The sequence below is a fragment of the Lytechinus pictus genome, chromosome 2, assembly GCF_037042905.1.
Source record: "Lytechinus pictus isolate F3 Inbred chromosome 2, Lp3.0, whole genome shotgun sequence".
Classification (NCBI taxonomy): Eukaryota; Metazoa; Echinodermata; class Echinoidea; order Temnopleuroida; family Toxopneustidae; genus Lytechinus; species Lytechinus pictus.
Genome location: NC_087246.1, coordinates 58,644,284 through 58,667,216, shown reverse-complemented (window position 1 = coordinate 58,667,216; position 22,933 = coordinate 58,644,284). Strand labels below are relative to the sequence as shown.

At 36.2% G+C, this 22,933-nt stretch overlaps 1 protein-coding gene across 2 annotated transcripts in view; it reads right to left on the bottom strand.

Annotated features, from left to right (window-relative positions):
* LOC129253896 (zinc finger protein ZFPM1-like) overlaps positions 1-22,933 on the bottom strand; it is a 39,806-nt gene that overhangs the window by 6,626 nt on the left and 10,247 nt on the right. Inside the window, exons 1-3 of one of the 2 annotated variants that reach the window (XM_064095264.1) lie at positions 4,072-4,390; positions 1,633-1,880; positions 1,018-1,159 (exon numbers count right to left, since the gene is read on the bottom strand). In XM_064095264.1, the coding sequence (XP_063951334.1) occupies positions 1,018-1,159; positions 1,633-1,857 (367 nt within the window). In that variant the 5' untranslated portion in view covers positions 1,858-1,880; positions 4,072-4,390. Of the gene's footprint in view, positions 1-1,017; positions 1,160-1,632; positions 1,881-4,071; positions 4,391-22,933 lie in introns of those variants that run through there. The other variant, XM_064095263.1, reaches the window with a different exon arrangement.

The following is a 22,933-nucleotide window of genomic DNA, read 5'->3' as shown; positions in this document are numbered from 1 at the left end:
AGAGATAAGATTGATCCAATTAGCATCATCTATATGGAAATCCATCAATGTCATAATTTTTTCTTCAGAAAATGTGCACAATGTACTTTGTAAACAAAGAGAAGCACACTGAATTGTCAAGAAAACGATGAACGTATGAATATACATCATATCTAGAAAATAAGTTGAATGTACATGAATTTTAGATGTTGACGTTGCTGGCTTTCCATAGTTGTGGCTGATCGGATCAATGAAACCTCTTTGTAAAGCGGGGGCCCAGATCCCAAGATTCAAATGAATTGTCAAAGGTAAATTGCCTCTTAGTCTACATCCACATTGTCTACTTTCCATTTGGTCTCATCCCACAAGATTTTATCCTACTTCATCCATAACTAATTCGTCTACCAACCATTAAGTCTAAAAATTACAATTGAGCCCATTTACCACTTTGTCTAATTTCCAGTTAGGCTATAACCATTTTGTCTAATGCCCACTTTGTCTGATACTAATTTGTCTATGTGATTGGATGAACTCTTTATAATGACCCAAATTTTCAATTGATAAAATGGGAAATAATTAGTAGACCAAGTGGGATTTCGCCCCTCTATGCATTAGGCTAAATAACAATCAGACATAGTGGATATTAGAACAAGTGTATTGTAGACCAAATGGCAATTATACAAAAAGGGTTTATCCCACGTGGATTTAGACTATCTGAGAATTACATCAAATTAATATAAATCAAATCTTAACCGCTTTCAGATCTGAAATATACTGTATACTTATAACAAAATTTTAATTCATTACCTTAAAACACCTAACCTTAATAATCTAACCGTTCCTCTTGAAATGACAAAACACAATAATCATCTGGGCCCTGTTGCATAAAAAGTACTATTATGGTAACTTGGACATCCAATGGTAACAGCCAATCAAAATCAAGGATTCCATGCAAGTTACCATCAAATGGCAAAGTTACCATAATGGTCACTTTTATGCAATGGGCCCCTGGTCATTTCTTTGTTCAAGATAATCTACCTGGTTTGTAGATATAGACTATTGCTGCCTTGGGTCCATTCACACTAGCGGGTCTGATGTTTGTCTGAATCAACATCTCTTCAGTGTAATACTCCAAAATGAAAATGCTGAATAAACTTTTACTTGAACCCCTTACACAGATCTACAGGAACAGAGGAAATTACAAAAAGACAAAGAAACAATGAGAAAATTGTGATTTTGAAATGAAAACAGATTAAAAGGAGCACAAATTATTGCAAATGTTGCAAGGCTGATGGAAATAATTTGAAAATTAGATGGTATTCTTAACGAATGCAACAGTGTTCAATGAGTGATTCTCAAGAATATAGAGGGGTCTCACACACCCCTGGGGCCCGTTGCATAAAACTTTTTACCTGAGAAAACTCTGGTAAAAACTGGAAACTAAGGTTATTCTGATTTCTGCCATTGACTTTAACACAGGGCAAAAACTCCAGTAAAAACAACCTGAGTTTTCTCAGGTAAAAACTTTTATACAACAGGACCCTGGAACGCATACCCCTTGAGCCCCCCCCCCCCCACCCTGTATCTATCACTGTAGTCAGACTCAAAATAATCTTTAGAACTTAGTCAAAGTAATAAGAATTGATGTCTCACGGAGTTCTCCTTGACACAATCGTCCTGGACGACTGCAATCCTTGCAGAGAATGGTCCCAGCTTTGTCCCCTCCTTGATCGGCCACTCAACCCTCCTCATCGCCTTGCTCTGTTCATTAGCCTCCGGTGATGGTACAGCCATCTCTGTCAGGACGGTCGAACTGTTGCTATTCGGCCTGTCCATGTCGTGTTCTGGAGAGGGCGACGTAATTGACGAGTCATCCATCGGCTCTTCCACATCGCTGTCTGCTGCGGAGACAATAGAATGAAGAGAGATAGAGAGAGAAGTTGATATCACGGTGCCAAAGATATTTCGGCAAACATTTACAGGATCTTGCAAGATACTTATTTGAAAATCAGTTGTACAATTTCAACTGAAAATCTGCATTGGAATCATTGTAACTGCAGCAAGTCTGTTGAAAGAAACTGATTAATAAGAATCAGGTGCTTATTCTTGATCGATTGTAAGAATAATTGATTTGGGGGCCTAAAATTGACTTGCAATTGAACCCGAAATTATGTATCCTTTGTAATAGATAAGCCCCCCCCCCCCTTCCTTATTTTAAATCATCAAGAGGAATGAGACAATGGGGGGGGGCAAAGGGATCATGCTTCCAGTTACCTTATTTTTAAAAGTCCCCTTCCGAATTTTTAAGCCCCAACCTTTCCTTTTAGAGGAAAAAACCTGTGGAAAAAAAGGGTGGGAGCAAAGGTGGAGGGGGGGGGGGGCAATGGGATCATGCTTTCAGTTGTCCTAGATATATATGTCCCTACCCAATGTTTAAGCCCCATCCCTTCCTTTAAAAGCAGAGGAACAGGATGATGGGGAAAGGGGAGAGGGCAATGGATTCAAGCTTTTCAATTGCTTTTTGTCATGCAGTGTTACTATGGTATCAATCCACCACGCAATTATTCTAAATTTTTGTCAAATCATATTTGTCTTTTGCGTATGCAGACATTTCTCAAAGATTGTACATCCTCCTCCTCCACCTCTGCATACAATATCAATTTACCTTTTACATGTTTTGCTCATTCTTTTCCCACATTTGTGAATATTATATCACATTATCAGATACATCACTTAATACAGTATCTGGGATATCTGCATTTTTATGACACTATTTATTTTTTATGGAGGAACTAGATTAATTTATTTGGAGTTGAAACCATTTTTAGAAGACTAATGTCACACTCACATAGCTGAAACTGATTGATCAATGAGTACATTTAGGGAACATAATATTAAGAGATGATCATCTACTTCTAGGCAATAGGCTGTGAGAGGAACAATTATTTTTCTTACTCAGTCTTCTTATTTTGTTCCTTGATCTTTATCACTCTTTCTTAAACAAATACCATTTATGAAGCTTTACAATAATTCATAATTAATCAAGATTTCCTTTTCATCTTCAATCATTGTATGAGATTATGTTCTTTGTTTAATCAAAATTTTCATTCATCTAATTTTCTGTGCATTTCAACTATGATGGGAAAGAAAATTACTGGCGAGATCTTCAAAAGCTGTGGCAAAGCATGTGGATTTGATGATTTTCCATTTCCCGTGGAATGTGTAATTATGGCCAAATGTCACACAGTATATCACTAAGATTGAAATCTATCAAAAATGTATATGTTTGTACAAAAATTTATGAAGTTCATGTCCATAATTAATGTGAATGAATTATCAGAAACTGGGATATCTTATCATACAATCAAAATGAGTATTTCAGCAGTCTATTAAGTTATACGCCTATTTAAAAGACATTTGGGACAGAGAAACAGGCAACTTCATGTATCAATCAAAATCATCCTTTATTCCTGTTGCTTGTAAGAAACAAAAGATTTGATAATATGTATTTTATATTTTAGAGTACATAATTGGGCAACTCTCCAAATCTAGCTCAATGTGCTTGAATGGCCCAATGACTGACATGTTTAGATTTGTAAAGAATGGGTTGGGGATTTGGGGAGGAATCATTAAAAATGTGCAAAAATTAAAGGTCACCACACAAAGAAACTTGTTACACGATCGACGGTTGAATGATTTCAAAGTTCAAAAACAAGATTATTTCATTACAGGGAGGGGGGGTCACATTTTCAAATAAGTTATGCAATAATAGATGGCTGCTCAAACTTGATAATTTATTATTCTGTTTTAATATCTGTTCATCGATATATTCATATATGAAATCCTTTTTGTTAAGGCGACATTGATGAAGTCACTAGAAACGTTATCACCTGATTCTAGAAATATCAAATAATGACATAAATTAACCAGTAGTTGACTCAATTTTCAAATTCCCTCTGAATTCATTGTATATTCAATAAGCAGCAGATTAAACAGTTGAATGGTTAAATGAATTGATAATCAGAAATCATTTTTGCCAAGAAAAACAGACAAAAAAGAGTATTCAAAGTGAAAGAAACCAATCTTGCTTACAAAGAAAGTGCAATGCCACTCAAGGCTCAAGACCGATTTTAAAAGCAAACGACAACTGTTGCAAATGAAATATGACATCTCTTAATCACCCTAATACAGAAGCTCATGTGAAATGAGTGAGCACACATTCCAAGATTTGTCTATTCACCGTGCTAATTAACCCGCGAGCCACACCTCCCTGACAGAGATAAGATATCACCCCCGTGCAGGCAGTGGACTATCCCCTGAGGCAATAAACTGGCTCTCAACGCCATCTCTATCGCAAATGTTTCCACGACTGACTTTACCTACTACTGCAGAGACAAGAATCTCCAAGACTGCCCTCCAAACTTAATCAATAGAATCCATGCATAGAGGGGAAAAGGAGAAAAATGAAGAGATAAAAGAGAAAGGAAAAAAAGTGGCCGAGAGGTTGCCTCCTGCGCGATTTCCCTCCGTCCAACCTCCCGTGATAAAGAGTCCTGATAATGCGTTTCCTGTTATGTAGGGCCAGCTCCAAACAGACTAAATGATAAGAATTTCTTCTCCCTGAACCGTTGATAACTCCAAATTGTCATCGTTCGCAGGATAAATGTTTATTGCGAGGGCTTATCGGGGTGGCGCTGAGGCGGCCCTTGATTTCTGATAAGACGGCAGTGGGATATTGTGTCGCCATGCAAAAACCATGCCAAAAATGTGTCTTGTTGGCCTCTCAATGCTAATCACTTAAAACAGGATCTGCATTTTGGCAAGTTCTTTAGATTTCATATCAGTAATACATACATATCTGCAAATATGAAACTATGTCTCAACATAGATCATCATGAATGACAAACTGGCACTTGAGATTGCGGAACTGGCACAAATATGAAGATATCAAAAATTAATACCTTAAGAATGTTTCACGAAAAAGCCAATGAAGACTGTGCAACCTTAACCTTGAGGTGCTCTCTGTGATTAATTCTAATGACGATAATCCAATAATACATACATGTAAATCTTGAAATAAATGAATTTCAAGAAAGGAATGACAGACAAGTCTCACCAGCATTGCTGAGATGAAATCATCGCAATCAAAAAGATATATAAAACTTCAAATATCCATAGGGCAGTCAATACTGTCTTGTACTTGCAAACCCTCATAGGAAGTAATAACTGTCTCCCAAGGGAAGTACTTCATTAAATTCAGCAGTCTGGGTCCAGCCAAAGAAAAAATACTCTAATTACTGAAGAGTTTCCCTGTGGAAGGAGGTCATGAACTAATAAAGCAGTGTAGGAAATACAAAAGGGCAACGGGCAATTTTGCACTCATACCAGCCCAAACTGCCCCTAAGATTCCCAAACTGCATGCTGTGGGGTAACCAGACTTGCCAACATTCGAAATGCAGAAAACTGAACCTATTATAGCAAGAGAGCAGAGCAACCGAGGACAAGTGGGTGTGGGTGTGGGAGGTGAGTTCCCCCCCCCCCCCCTCTTCCACGGTAGGGAGCTTTCACATTTTTGGACTTCATTGTGCAATCTGGTGCACTGGTCTGGTGCATACAGTACCTTAAAGTAATTGGTTACCATTGGTTTGACTTTAAAAATCTGAGCTAGAAGGTCACACTTGTCACCTGTGTCTGTGATATGTTACAAAAATGAAGCCCAGAAAAAATTGCATTTGAAAATAATTATTTAGTGCTTCAAAAGTTGAAATATAAAGTGACCGGAAACACCATTTTAATTTCATCCCATACACTTATGTGTACTATTTAGGCGTCTATAAGACGCCTATTTACAAAATCGGGGTTTGCCTTGTAGTTTTAGCTTTTCATTCTCAATAATGGTTGTTTTCAGGGTTTATTAGTTCTAATACATGCACTTGTACACATGTTTCATCTTGGTTTGAAAATTTTTTTAATCGGCTGCTCACAAAGTTAAACAATACCTGTAAGAGAAAATTCAATCTCAAGAATTACTGTAGTGTATCTGGGTATGTTATGATCTGCTCAACCAGAATACAGATTTATTGGATATCAATAAAAAACAATAATAACATTATGTGCGAGTATGGATAGCCAAATGTCCTGAAATTCCCTAATATGAACGTCCATTTTTTAAGGGAAGTTTAGTAAAAAACTGAACAGTTGACAACACTGAGTAACCATCTTTTCTCAAAGAACAAAGACTTACACAAAAGTATTATTTGCACTCAAAAATGAAGGAAATATCCCCAAAATTCATCAATTGCCCCACTTTGAAGAAAAAAAATGCCCCTAAGTAGTACAAAATAGAAATTATTTCCTATCCTGTCTTGTTGCAATTGTAACAAAGAATGATACCATCGTGGACCTGTCAATATTAATTGATATCAGTACAAACTAATATAAACAACAATAAAAACCTTGGCAAACCAACTTCACAAAAGGTGACCCATCGCAGTGTACCAATTCCTCATTATAAGAGAGAGATAAAAAATATATTATTTTCATTATATGGAAGGAAGTATATGCATAAAATAAAAAGATCAAGTTGAAGTAATTATTTCAAAAATGAACTATAACTTTGAATTGTGTTTTTAAAGGAAATGTCATACTGCTTTTTTAAAAGAATATTTTATCTCTCAAACAATGAGCTCATACATGTATATAAAAGCCCCAATAAGTGAAACACTAAAACATAGGACAAGCTAAACTTGTCTCTTTCCCTGCTTTTCATCAAAGTCAATGCATATGATTATGAGTGATAATTCTGAGTACTTAAAGGGGAAGTTCACCCTGAAGTAGTTTTTTTTTTAATAGCAGAAAAAATATTGGTGAAGGTTTGAGGAAAATCCATTAAAGATTAGGAAAGTTATTAGAATTTTCAGTTTTGGACTTGTGATGTCATAAATGAGCAGCTGCACCATATAAAATGCATATATTTCAATTTTGAATGGTTCGTGATGACTTACATTTGTTTTCTTTTTAGGAACTGGTGTGAAATGATTTGTCTATTTAACATACTGAAGGTACAAAAATAATTTCCAATTTTCTGAGAAAATGACATTTATTTGAATACCATATGATGGAGGAAAGCTGCTTGCATATGACAAATCAAATAATTAAAATTCTACTAATAATTGTTCAATCCTTGATGGATTTTTCTCAAGACTTCAGCAATATTTTTCATTATTTTTTCTACTATTTTTACAATAAACTTTTTGTCAGGGTGAACTTCCCCTTTAATACAGTCATTTAAGATGAATGATTTATCCAGAGTAAAGGTATGGTATAACATTCAGTTTTAGGACAAAACTATTTCTTTTATCAAAAAGTTCAAACCAAATTACAACCCACAATTTAGGTGGGAAGATCTTTTTTTTTCTTTTTTTAACTTTTTGTTGACTTAGAGGGCATATTTCACCGGATAAGTTCCAATACACTGGTTTTTATGATGATGAACTGATAGAAACCATTGATCAATGATTATCTTCCTTTTACTGGTTGAAATGGTCTGCATTCTTCAGCTCAATGGCTTGAAACAGAGATTACAATTTTCAAAAGTAAATATTTCTTATCCTTGCCATATCTTAAACTAACATCACACACACCTGCACAAACCAATGCCCAGGATTGCATGAAAAATTATGGCCTTGATGACAGATGTCAATGTATAACAGAATTTCTCCCCCCAAAAAATTAAATTATACTCTTTTCTCCTTTTATGTGTGTGTTTTGTATTTTTTTGTATCTTGTTCCAAGGAGATGGAAAGACAAGAGAACAAAGTATTATATTTCCTGTTTGATAGAACTAAACAAACAAAAACAAAAAGAAACTAAATAGGAGGAAAAGAAACCCTTTCCTTTCTGTAATCGATTAATGCTCAACTTTATTATTTACTACAAATACATTTTTCATTAAAAATTGTTGCATTTTGGAATATTTACGAATGCTTCAAAAGTATATTACTTTAGATGGTGTGGGGTGAGCAATAATGAATAATAATAGTAATAATAATATTACAATAAAAATGATGAAAATTAATAAACCCTGCATAACATAGGTTATTAAAACCTTCCCCATTATAAGCATTTAGCAATAAGGCAGAAGTTTCTGAGTTTTTAAAATAAGTCTTTGGTATGCTTCAAGAGCAAAATGAACCCATGACCCTACTCATGAAGCGGGTGATCTACCACTTAACCACCATGTCAAAATTTACCTATTTCATGAGGAGGATTAGTATTTAAAGAGATACAAAACTTATCATTTCAAAACAACAGAAAGTGTATATATATATATGACATCATCAGCCCAATCGATCTTACAAAGTTTGCACAGCTTAAAACCAATTCATTGTTTATAGGATGCAAAGTTCAAACTACTATAACCTTAACCTTTCTCCGATTAACATGAAATTTTCATTATTTTGCTTTTTATTCATATTTACCAGCTATTTATTTGGATTGACTTGGTCTTGGTCTCTCAGTCACCTTTTATTATGGCATGCTATGATCTTAAGAAGTGAAACCAGTATATTGGTCTCCAAGATGATATGCCTTCCGTCTTTCAATCAATCAGTTATTCCCAATCGGACATCACTGATTATACCTTGCCCTCATTCTCCTTCCGACCTATGAAATCTGTGATCAAGCTCCTGCCCTTTTCATCTGCTCTCTCCTCCCATTATCCTGAAGCTCATTAGCACTTTCTCTTTCATAAAAAATCACATTTCTTTGTTTTACCAAAGCTGGTAACTCCTTGGTTTTACCAATCTATCTCCATTACTTCTTTACATTTACTGATCAAGTTATCAATTGCAAGTTTATCACAAACAATGTAGTTGTAACCTATGGAATTTTCCGCCATTTAATGCCGTTTCACCATATAATAAACATGTAATATAAAGTCAAATTAATTTCTATATGACAAAGTGACAAATTTTGTATCATTTGAGCTTCGAAACTAGTCTTGAACATACAGTAGGGTGATAGCTATCTAGAGCAACTAGTAGGCCTACAGCAAACATTCATTCATCCTCTAAATTTCTAAACCATCATCCTTTCCTCAAAGTAATAAAAATTTACAAAAAATGTGAAAAATGAGAAATTATGTACAAAGCTACAACACATCCCTCTGAACTATCAATCTTAGTCTATCATTTTCCGCCCCCTCTGTTTGCCTGCCCCTCACTTTACGCTCTGGGTAAACTAACACAAAAGCATTACATGCATTATCATGAAATTGGATAAGATAAGATCTCTCCTTTCTAATCTTATCATTCCAAAAGATCACATTAATATTACTCATCGAGTTTCTTTATGCAAGGCCAAATCGGAGTAATTTTTCAGGGCATGATTGTAATCATCATCATCTTTCATCTCTTTCTTTTCTGCCATGAATCTTTTCTTCCTTCATGGCATTTTCAGGGTCAAAAGAGATAAGATTCCTATCTCCATAAATAAATTTACCTGCTAAAGAAATTTCTCTCACATCATATTTTTCACTCTATGTGATGAGCAACGAATGGATGTTATTTTGTCGATGTAAACTTTGGGTATGTATCGAAAATCTGCAAAATAGTTATGAACAAATAATTCTAGTGTATTTAGTGATTGCAGAAAAGTAGGCAGTCGTGATATATATGGTTCTATTCTGTGATGATTTCTGTAAACAAGTTTGTATGAATTACAAAATAAAAAATAAAAATGTGAGCTATCAAGGCAATGTCAATTGTCAAGACTTGATTTGAATGGTTAACAAAGCATGAAATCTTAAAGGCGGCAGGATTTGAAAATGTTATTCAAACACAGATAAATTGGGGTGGAAACAATGCTAAATGAAAGAAAATGAATAAAATTGGGTAGAATTTAATAAAAATGAAAACTAAACAAAGTGCTGAACAGTGAAAACTAGTTTCAAAAGGAGAAAGATATAAAACAGGTCATTATTTCGAAGTCAGTACACGACTGTTTTAAGGTTATATGGCAGGATTTTCAATGTGTCCTGAGCTCGGCATCCAGTAAATCATGCTAATAGTTCTTAAATGAAATCAATCATAGCCCTAAGTTCCCAACATTATGAGGTTTCCACTGTTCCACATCAGACTAACTTTACTGCTAAGGGATTGGTTCAAAGTCAGAGAGTAGTCTGCTGTGCAAACCCTTCACTGGAGCTAAGGGATCTGAAAGCACAGACTACTTAGACTGGCATATGCTAAGTAAGTTTTCAGATGTGCTCATCTTTTGTGAAGAGCCACTTCTTGATAAATGTTTCAATCAGGGTCTGTGCATGCAGACTAGTTGGAAGGCACAGTTCCTTCAAACTAGAGTCTGTGCTACTAGACTACATACAATGCAAACATTTATTAAATATAGAGATGTAACTCTGTGATAAGAGTGTCCTCACAAAGAACCAAGTTTTAGAGATGGAATAGGTGATAGGGAAACACCTGTGAAAGTAATAAAGGGAACAAAGAGATCAAATTTGGAGATTGAAACACCTCTATGATCTCTCTAAAAGTCTGGATTATAAGGTAAATACCACATTTTAGGGGATGTAAACAGTGCCATCCAATAATATAAATGGTATGTAGGTGGGGAGGAAGTCTGTGGAACTAGCGTTTCACTTGACTGGCTTATCTTATTTCAAATTTATTTCTAATTTTATGCCAGTGTTTACATTCTCTGAGCATAAACTATCAACAATAACTTGTTTTGCTTTGAAAAATGGTAGAAGTCCTACAATTGTTTGTTTTGGTATTACATGTAGTGAATTTGGCTGTAAAATGTATACAATTGGAAAAGGAAGATGATGTTGGCCCTAATACATGTATGTAAGTCCTGAGGAATTCAAAATAAATTGGGGACACCCTTATCAAAGCACAAATTCCATAATGACATTATGTGGCCTACAGTTCAATTGTTTTTCCAAGCCATAAAAATATAGATTTCAAACAATTCTATATAGATTTGAAAATATTTGAAGCCAATCCCTTACCCTACCAATGGTTACATTGACATCCAAACTATAGATTCAGAAACAAAAATCTATAATCACATTATGTTTTTACTACTGGAGATGGATAATTGGAAGTTATTGGGGGATATTGACTTAAGATCATACATTAAAAAATACATGAAGGTACAATCAAATCATGTGAATGTTAGGAAGACACAGCATTCATTATCATTATCAGTGACCTGAGTTGGAATTAACTGCAATTTATCTCTGATTACAGCATGTATCTGATAAATGTACCATTGAAACTGAAATAAGATTGCACAATAGTCAACCTCACACCAGTCACATAAAGAAAATACCTTACATTTTATCATCCAGAATTCTAAATTGAACAGATAATACCTGGTATTTTGCAAGTATGAAGCAAAGTATTAACAGAATCCCCTTTTTAATAGAAAATAACCACAATTGTTTAGATAGTCAAAATAATTTTCAGCGGGGTTATTTTTCAGTCCGCAAGAACTTTGTACGTAAGCAAGAATACGTATCCTTTGCTAAATATGGAATTCATGACGCAGGCTAAAAACTACAAGCACTCTGATTCAGGAATGTTTGACTGTGCAAAATTAATGTTTACACATGTTATTCCGAAGGTTCATTAATCTGAAAGATTGTTCTGAAACACACAGATTGCATTTACCAAGATGGTTGTCACTAGTCTAAACACTAATATAGGATCATTAATCCTAACACTTGTGTTTATTATTCTAAAAGTACTTTTCTTAAGATTTATAAATGTATCCAAACAAGAAAATAGGCTTTGTTAATCTGGTAATGAGATAAGGTGTGCTACATGTATTTTGAAGGTTCATTATTCCGTAAATGACAATAACAATTTGCATTTGGGCAATTATTGGGCAATTGAGGACTGAACAAACTTGCTGTATAATTGTCCTTACCTGGCAAGTGTAAGCGTGCCTAATTATCATTTTAACTTCATCTCTGTACTTTCCCATATCTGTGTTTATCTTACTTTGTTATTTTTGATGATTGTGACTGGAAAAATGGGTGATGATCTTCCTTAAGAAAGTGCAGTAATTGTTTATTTCAGGAGATAATAACTAGAACGAGTGAAAGAGTGGCAGATAAGAGAGGAAGCTAGACTATGCTGAACACACTCACAGAGAAAATTATATTTTGAATGAAAAATGTCAGTGAAGGTGGCTTCACATGATGAGTCTTTGCATTGGAGATGGAGGGAGGAGGAAGGGGGAATATAGGCCTAAATGTCAGTGAGGCTAGTCACTATGAAAGGTAGAACAATGATATTTGGAGTATTAAAAAAAAAGATCCCCATTGCTCACTGGAAATTGTCTTTTTGTGCTTAACATTTTCTATCAATAGCTTTTTAAACAAGTTGACGATAAATATGGATGGCTTATTAATACTCAAAGTACAAAGTATAATATCATAAAGATGGCCTAAAACAAAACAAAATGAGTGAAAGAATTTCTAAATGAATGAAAATTTGGCATAAATGTTGGAAGAATCGACGGGTAATATTTTCATATTGGCTTGTATCACATGAGGGGACAAGGGAGCACATGGCCATCAATAAAGCATGTTTTTTCCACAGAGTTATGTGAGATGAACAAACGGAGCAAGCACTTTCAACCATCAACATTGCTTTCAGGGTTGCCACTTTTGTTTTCGTTATCACATTAATGGTGCCACCAGACACTCAGATTGTTTTATCTTCTGAAACTACATCTCACATCAGGCAATTTTTTTTTTCCGGGGGCTACTTTTCACAACTTATTGTCTAAATCTTCAACATTGGATGAGCTTTGAGATGAATGAGGATTTTTAGGGCTCCTTTTTTATTAGTTTCCAGGGCTCTTTTGGGCATTTCGGGGGCTATATCGCCCCCAGCCCTCGTGCAATTTTACCAGGTCTTAAATGTTTTTAAAAACAATTTTTTTCAGTTATCAGAACGCGCTTTTTTTTTCCAATCTAAAAAGTTTACTAATCACTAAAGAAAGGTCAGCCATTGGGTCAAAATTAATTTTAAAAATCACAATAGTTTGAAATCAGTCTAAAATTCAAACTACAAACAATCCACTGTTATCTGCAGTAATCACAATTAGCAAAATCTGATAGAAGAGCAATTCCCACAATTGGATTTACAGTATGTGCATCACCTTGACACTCTTTCAAGATCACATACTGATTACTGTTTATTTTTTTTATTCCTCTACTGAAGAGAAAATAATAGATAATCCTATATCAAAGTTCTAATCTTGTATTCTCTTTCTCATTAGTCATCTATATGCTGCCCTTTTTATGTTTTTTCATTAGCGAAATAAGACAGATTCAAGTTCCTAAGTAGAACTGGCATGAAATGAAAATTCCCAACATTTTAAAAACAAAATTTACTGATAGATTTATATGTAGCATCTAGCTCTAGATCCACAGTCGATTCCTAAACATATTAATATCATTATATGGGATAGCAATGGGATTCAAGCAGTGATTAGTTTTCACCTTCAGGGCTGAAAATAATTAAATAAAATTCAATGAACAAAATACTGAAAATTTCATCAAAATCTGAAGGAAAAAATTAACAAAGCTTTTTCATTTTAAAGTTTAGCACTATTTTGTGAAAACAGTTGCATGTCATCATGAATATTCAATAGGTGGGCTGATGATGTCACATTCCCACTCTGCTTCTTTTATTTTATCAGTTGACAACACAGTTTGTATAGTTCTTGGAGAGAAAATTGAATAAGCATAATTTCAGAACAAGTGGGGATATGACATCATCAGATTGCTCCATGAATAATAAGACAGACATCGAACTGTTTCAATTGTTCCGGTCTTTATTTCGTCTAAGATGTAAGGTTAGGGTTAGGATTGCAATAGGGTTTTATGTGAGGTTAAGGCCTGAGGGTAAGGGTAGAGTGCAGTACTGAAGTTGGATATTCAATAAGAGTGTGATCTAATATTACATAGGCCGCGTTTATACGACCTCAAGTCAGAATCATGATTTGAATCATGATTCAAAACACAAACACGAATCACAAAATCAGCGTTTAGACGACCTTCATTCCAATGCTCCTCAGATTCGGGCCAATCCAGTGCGCAGTTTGACAGAGGAAGTTTTTTGCACGTGTTTCGGCTCTCGAAAAAAATTTTGCTTCCAGAATTCAGTCTATTATACCTCATTTTGTCCATGCTTCTATTCATCTTGTCGGTTTATCGAAAATGGTGTTCAAAGTGAATTTCAGCGTAGATCCAATTTAATATTGACACTGTTAACTCAACAGCAACTGAGATCATTGTCTGTCCAGTTAATTCATTTACTAGAACTTGAAGTTATGACCAAAAATGAAAAGTAGTGGACGATGTGATGACGAACACAGAACTTGAATATGACAAGAAATGCATGCATAGCACATAATTATGTAAATACACTGATCATAGAGCGCCTTGAGCTTGGCAAGAGTCAAAACGAAAGTAGCCCGACACAGTGATTTCATAGAATCATGATTCAAATCACGATTGCGTTTATACGACTTTTTTCGTTCGTGATTCTACAGAAACGTCTTTCCAAACGCCCCTTTTTCCGTGTTTCATGTTTGTGATTTGAAAGACGATTATTTTCACTTTTGACTAAACGCAATCGTGATTCTGCAGAATCATGATTCAGATCATGATTCTAGGGTAAAAAAGTGGCGCATAAACGCACCCATTGTTACTCCTAACTTTCTGGAAATATTATAGCAGAGCAATAGTCACTCAAGCAAATTACATGGAACCGCCTTTTTTTTTCCAATACAAATATATGGGACAAAAATAGAAAAGGGGCATAAAAGTAGATGTTACAGGTCTTTAAATTGAACCAAATAGCACAGAGCTCATATTGCAGGCCTACAACCTATCATTATATAATGTGCTCTGTGATAAAATGAAATCAGGAAGCTAAAATCATCATCTTAACCTCTTTTTATCCTCTGCCCCCACACTCCACCCCTCTCAAACAAGAACTTATGTCCAAGACAAATATCACCATAAGGAGTATCTAAGCATGGATAAAGTTTAAATCCTCATCTGAAGAGATGCCTGGCTCGAAGAGATTTGCAAATTCATATTTTAAAAATCATCTCAGAGTGCTCTAATTTGCACATCCAAACACTAGTGCCCCCCCACCCTCCCCTAGATGTAGGGCTACATGGCCTATAACTACATGGTGCCTCTAACTGCACATCTACAACTCCTGAGGGGGAGGGGGTATTCAGAATTATAACATGATACCTATGTGCCGCACCAAAGTCGGGGGCTCTAGAACTAAATCTTGGTCTTAAAACGGCGGTCTCAGGAACGGCTCTTCAATCAACGATCGCTAAAAATGCAATGCTCTGGAACTGACCACATCGAAAAAGGGGGTCTACGGAACGTAGACATAATTGGTAGCGTCTCTGTAAAAAACGTGTGTGGGTCTTGCTATATTCATAATAGAGCTAGCTGCGGGCGCGAGGAGCTTCGGGGGCCCGGCGCGCTATGGCTCTGACCGGCTGAGTCGTCCATAATGGATGTGCATCGGAACGAGTTATCACAAATTTGAGGGTCTCCAGAACAGGAAATATAGGAATTTCTATGGCATTCTGAATTGGTGATGCTCTGGAAAAGAAATTTAGGCTAAAAATGGGGGTCTCAACCACGGCAAATATACGTATCATACATTTATACTAAGTACACCCCCCCCCCCCGCTACAGCTGCCCATCAACATCATGTAAAACATGCTCCTAGTGGCTAGCAGCCCCCCCCTCCCCCTCTCCCTCTTGGCGTATCACGTCTAATGGGCATTCCAGAATGTAGATCAAGATAACCCATTGACAGTGTACTGAAAGGTGTCACTAGACTTCCCCCTCCAGACTCCTTATCGTATTAGCGGTCGGGACCAAGTCTCATGTACATCGACCGTGCCACGGAGTGCCGCAGCTGGCAGCGACTCCCACAATCCCTAGGGAGCACGGAATCTACTCCATTTTGCCGAGTCACAGAGATGGAGGTGCGAGATAAACTGTTTAACATTTCCGTGCATTTTGGAGATAAAGAAAAACTTTCATTTTTTTCTTCATACACAGGTATAACTCTGTGAATCAATGAAAAAGAGAGGGAGAGAGAAAGAAATAGAGAGTCAGAGAGAGAGGGGGAGAGAGACGGAGACGATAGAGAGAGATGCAAGCTAAATGTTACAGAAATGTAGGCCCTAAATCACAAGTTACCGTAATTATTATCAATGGCAGGAAAACAGGATATTGCGAGTGAAAATCCACAGGTAATGTATGGAGCACAAGTTTTGATATTAGAGAGATAAAACTCTAAGCAACATGTGTGGATCTGTAATTTCTAGCAATTACTCTACATCAATAATTTCAAATCCAACATTGAAATTAATGTGTAATGTCATATTGACGTCACAAGTAGAGCAATATCGAATCCAGTTCACATTCAAACTACATGCATGCATGCCCATGTATCTTGCAAAAATTTCTGCTAATCAGGAGCAACAGGGGAAAATAATGATTTCTTCATCAGAGTTCCATAAATTTTGAAGTGTATTTAATACTAGGAAGCAAAAGAACAAAGGAGAACAATCATGAAAATCTGGATGCATTTGATATTGTTAGAGTACTAAATTAGATTCTCTAAAGAAATCAAGAGAGATTATCATTCAAAATTAGTGAAATTAAATACTATATCAATAATCCAATTTTTGCCCCCCAAACATGTCATTTCAATTGTTTTACAATAAACTTTTGGCAATTTCTGCCAATCTAAACCCCTTTCCTTGCGAGATTATTCCCTACTTTTTCTATGAAAAGTCAGGAAATAACAAAGTCCAAATGTATAATTTTGAAGGAAAGAAAAAAAAGTGGAGGGATCTTCTGTACACAAGTCATTGGCAGGGTCTTAAGACTGCATGTATATTCCAACCACTTTCCTTATAAAATGTGAAAGGTTTACACAGCAAAATGGGGGGGGGGGGGTAAACGGGCTACCCGGGGAAAAAAATCAGAAATTTCTTTGAATCCTCTTGAAAGAATATCTTCTCTGATAAATAAATGGCCTTTAGTATTATCATAGGATGGTAAGGAGGTGTTAAATAAAAATCCTGAAATTACAAAGGAGTAATACTTATTAGCATGATGCAGAAAGATTTCTAGTCTATTCTACTGAGAGAGTCCTTAGGAGTCTTGAACTATAGATAAAATAATAAAAGGTAGTACAGCTTCCCCCAAGAGTCTGTAACACTGAAACTAGTGCAAATGTTACTGAACTCTAAATTTCCTTTCTAACATTACATGTTATACCCCTTTCATACTGCCCTCTTCATTTTTCACCGGCGAACTTCTCCGCCTCGCATTCCTCACTTCCCCGGCGAAGAAAAAAATGTACCCTTTCGCACTGCCATTTCTTCCCCGGCGAAAGTCAACGGGCGATTGCAGAACAAAACGAAAGACAATTGTAAACATCACTTCTTACCTATTACAAAAAGGTATAAAAAAATTAATTACAACATATTTTGGAAGTATTACGAGAAAAACAAACAATATCACCTTGTTTTTATATTTTAGCGCATTTTAGACATGTAAAAAGTGCTTTTTGATAAATATTGTTAGTAAAAAAAAATTATGTTCGAGGGTATCTACTTAGCCATAGCATTCAGCTGAGCTTGCAACTTATCGCGCGCGGAATCTCGGTACAGGGGACTTCGGGAGAGAAAAAAAATTGACCTCTGATGTCATTAAAGAGGAGAAGTTCTCCGGTTTGCTTTCATACTGGCCTTTTCACCGGCGAACTTCGCCGGTGAAACAGTTCGGCGAAGTTCTCCACCTCTAGAGGTGGAGAAGTTCGCCGGCGAACTTCACCGGTGAAGTTCTCCTGTGTACCTTTCATACTGGACACTTTCCCCTTCGCTGGCGAACTTCGCCGGTGAAAAGCGCAATATGAAAGGGGTATTAGTTAAAAATACTAGTTAGTACATCTACATGTAAAGGCATCACCATGATAATCAGTAAAAGTTGAGGGAAGTACATTTTATGCCTTTCTCTATCTTAATGGGATCACTAAGAGATAGTGGATGTTTACAGCTCAACTAACAGAGGGCACTTGTAGTTTTAGAGGGCGCAGTTAAGGTATCATTTTTTTTCAGAACCATTTCTCCTATCTTGGCTCTCAGAGGTATTTAATGGCAAAAAATAAAGATGGGAATACTGAGGAAGAAAGGTATTATTTAAGGACTGAAAATATAAGATACTGAACTTATGATCTTTGAATTCCAAGCTGAATCAAACTTCAAGTGTAGACAAATTATTTCAAACACAGTAGTGATCTGATGATGATCAAACCATTAAAATTCTATTCACAAACCCTGAGAAAGGAATGTTGATCAGATATTTGATATAAATGCAGTAAAGATTGTTGAAGTAAACAAAAACTACCAGAGCAGTTTCTGGGCAAAACAGTTAATTATCGACACTCTGAATGTCCCCTACCCCCCCCCCCCCCACCCGGCCAGCCTATACTTCACCTAATGATGGGATTTATATATGGGAAATAAATGACAAAGTTAAGCAGTTATCACTTACAACACAATAAAAGGAATGTCTTCATAGGGGCATTCACACCTCCTCCAACAAGAAAATATAGATCTGTTAAATTGATAGATTTTTTCAGACCACAAGTACATGTAGCAGTTCTCGCTTCTGTTTCATTAAGAGTTACAACTGTGTTAATTTTGCCATCATGGCAACTACCTTGATAACGAGACTAACCTGCCACTTATAATCAAGGTTGCCATAGTTACAATAACGGTTAAGTTACCATAGTTTCAAGTCTTAATGAAATGGGTCCCTGGTCAAGAATTCACACCTGACCCTGCCGGATAAAGTTCCTATCAAGTTAAATAGGTCTACAATTTAACTTAAGCATTTTTTAATAATAACGTACATTATTCTCGCTCCACTGCTTCATTGAATAATTTTTCAGGATTTGCCTCCTGCATTGCAAGCTATTTACACAACCTTTAGTAGAGAAATTCCTCCAAAATCTTTTATTAAAAAAACACATCTAGTCTGCAGATATTCTTTCTGCAATACACAAGTTCTTTACTTTGGCACTGGCAATACACCAAGTATATTTCATCATTTGGCAAGTGTAAACCACTCATGATACAAAGCTGTTCTTTTGACTTGGAAAAACTTTTTAAAAGCACGGACAGGGGTAGGGTGGGGGGGGGGGGGGTTGGGAACTACAATGATACAGACCAACACTAAAAAATCCTTTCCACTAGAGAGGGAGGGGGTTTGATATACGTTTATCATGAAGTTCTTCTTTTCAACCCTATCTCTTTGAGGTCATCAAAGATAAGGCAAGTCTGGATGCGACCGATAACATACTTTTCGCTGCCACATTGATTTATTCCTTTCAGATAGACATTCTCATATCTCATATCTGTCTCTTCTTTCCTTCTTTTGTGTTTAAGGTTGGGATGATTATATTCCTCATATCTCGCCCAGCCCGTGCATATCACAGTAATGACGTTTATCTTGGCATCTTGGCATACCATTCTGTGTGGGATACAACTCATAAACAAAACCATTTTTTCGGTACCTTCTTCCTCTGAATCTGAATAGCAAGTTCCTGAATTGGACAGCTTTCTATATCATTCACAGAGATTGGAGATTACCATGCCATCATCGTAAGGTAAACATTCTCTGCGATAAACCTTCCTCCATGGAGATATGATCAATAACTTATGATGTCTGTCTAGATCTGCCAAAGTTTCCTCTCTTTATTCAAAGAAATTGTTTTATCTTTAAGCAAGAAACATACAAAAATCTCTAATGAATGATGAGAAATATTTGCAAAGAATGTCAGTGAACAGAGGTTGATTAGTGTAGAACAAGTGGGGTGCCTCTGGCAGTCTCACTCTCACCTGCATTACGCAATTCAATATAGCAGCAGTGCTGACTATGAAAACGGCTTAAAATATTTATTAAAAAAACACCATTCATATAATGATACAATACTATGTTCATTGACCCTAAATGACATTTGTTGACCTTGATCATGTGACCTAAGACTTGTCAGTGATACTTGATTACCTGTATGTCCACAATTTATAAAATATATCCATAAACTTTGAAAGTTATGACAGCAATTCAATAATTACTTCCAACATGGCCAAAGTTCATTGACCTGAATGACCTTTGACCTTGGTCATGTGATCTGAAACTTGCACAGGGTGTTCAGTGATACTCCATTACTCTTATGTCCAAGTTTTAAGAACTAGACCAATGTAATTTCAGAGTTATGATGGTAATTCAACAAATATCCCCCAAATGGCCAGATATCATTGACCTTACATGACCCTTGACCTTAGTCATGTGACCTGAAACTCGCATAGGATGTTCAGTGATACTTGATTACTCTTATGTCCAAGTTTTATGAATCAGATCCATAGACTAATAACAATAGCAGGGCCCGCTGGGAGAACGGTTTTCAGAACTGAAGTGGCTACCCTGGTTAAATATGCCATTATTATTATCAAACTTTCAAAGTTATAATGGTAATTCAACAAATACCCCCAACTTGGCCAAAGTTCATTGACCTTAAAGCTTAATGAACTTTGACCTTGGTCATGTGACCTGAAACTCACACAGGATGTTCAGTGATACTTGATTACTCTTATGTCCAAGTTTCATGAATCAGATCCATAAACTTTCAAATTTATGATGGTAATTCAACAAATACCCCCAACTTGGCCAAAGTTCATTGACCTTAAATGACCTTTGACCTTGGTCATGTGACTTGAAACTCATGCAGGATGTTCAGTAATATTTGATTACTCCATGGACCTACTACTCTGTCAGAGTAGTAGGTCCATGATTACCCTAATGGCCAAGTTTCACTGGCGTACCTAGGATTTTCCAGAAGGGGGGCAATATTTCGTCCCCGAAAAAATTTGACAAGCAAAAAAAAAAAAAAGTCTTCTACCACAAAAAAAGGATAAATTTGACAAGCAAAAAAAAAAAAAAAGAAGGTCTTCAACCCCCAAAAAAGGATTTTTACCAGAAAAAAATTTGACAAGCAAAAAAAAAAGGCTTCAGGTTCAAAAGAGGGGGTACATGTCTGTTTTTATTGCATTTTTACATTACATATTATTAATTTGGCTTCTCAAAAGGGGGAGGGGGCACGTCCCCTGTATCAGTTGTGACTCGTCAGGGGGGCAGGGATACGTCCCCTGCATGAGTTGTGACTCGTCAGGCATGACGACAGGGGGGCCAGTCTGCCCCCCCCCCTCCTTAGGTACGCTAGTGCCAAGTTTCATGAACTAGGTCCATACACTTTCCAAGTTGTGATGACATTTCAAAACTTAACCTCAGGTTAAGATTTCGATATTGACTCCCTCAACATGGTCTAAGCTCATTGACCCTAAATGACGTTTGACCTTGGTCATGTGACCTGAACTCGGGCAGGATGTTCAGTAATACTTGATTTGCCTTATGTCCAAGTTTCATGAACTAGGTCCATATACTCTCTACGTTTATGCTGTCATTTCAAGATTTGATGTTGACGCCGCCGCCGTTGGAAAATCAGCACCTATAGTCTCACTCTGCTATGCAGGTGAGACAAACAAATTGTCTCCTTTTATCTATAAGATCTGAACAGTACCCTCCAACCATCATTGCACTAGGGAAAGGGGAGAGGATGGGCCTAAAAAACTTAAGGCCACTACACACCTTTCGATTGGTCAGCGACCCGATTTTTGTATTTGGAATAAAGCATTGTTATATTTGTGCTGAATTTATGGAACATCGTACTCTGCAAACTTCTAAATCATCATTAGGTACGTTTAATATGTTTAATTCCATGACAATGCTACCTACCCTTCTTAATAGAATAAAAGTGAATCAAAATTATTTTATTGCCATGATATCAAAGCAATCGTAAAATAGGCAATAATTTGAAACAAATTTTACTCCAGTATTCATAAAGGCTTTAAACTCTCCAAAATCTCATTAGAATTCTAAAAGTTAATTTGAATCTAAAAAAAAAAATTCTATCCATTCATATTTTCAGAAAATAAGGAAAATGCAATTTGTTCCAAAATTGGATAGTGGAACTTTCACATAAGGAGTGTTGTGGTCTTCAGGAACATGATACACAGCGACTGAGATTTTCATGTCAAATGGAAGGATGTAGAGATAACACAATTTAATCTTTCCCCATTGAATGTTAAATTTGAAGAAATAAAAGAGTTAAAAGATGGTTTCCAGAAGTGCAAAGTATCCCGTTTGGCTAATTGTAATTTTTTTTTTTAATTCAACACTTTTGAATAGCCAGACAATAGACATTTTAAAGGTATGCCAGATTAGTATGCATTATCCTTATTGCTAGGGGTAACCTTTTGGCATTTGCCTTCAACTACAATTCATACATTTACTGACAATGAAAAAAAGCTAACCACTAACTGCCTGGAACAATCACCTGCCACAATCTGGAAATCTTGAATTCACATTCTCGCATAACTAAGTACATGCTAGAAGAACAGTGAATTAAGGAGAAGAAATCAATGGGGCGGGCTGCAATCCCTCCCCAATCCCTCCCCTCATTTCCACAGTAATATAGGCTGTTCCTCCAGGAGGAAATAGAAATTTGTCAAGATTTTAGACAAATATCCGATACATTTTCCCCTCTCTCTCCCTCTCCCTTCTCTGCGTTCACGCTCGGGCTGAGCTGGCCCCCTCACTTCCCACCTCCAAACTCCTTGCCAAGATGAAATATGACCTCTTGAAGCGGAAGGGTAATTTGTCACCAACTCTATTTTGTAGATCAAATCCTATTTTCAAATTACACAGTCAATGGCAGGATGAAAATCACTCTCATTA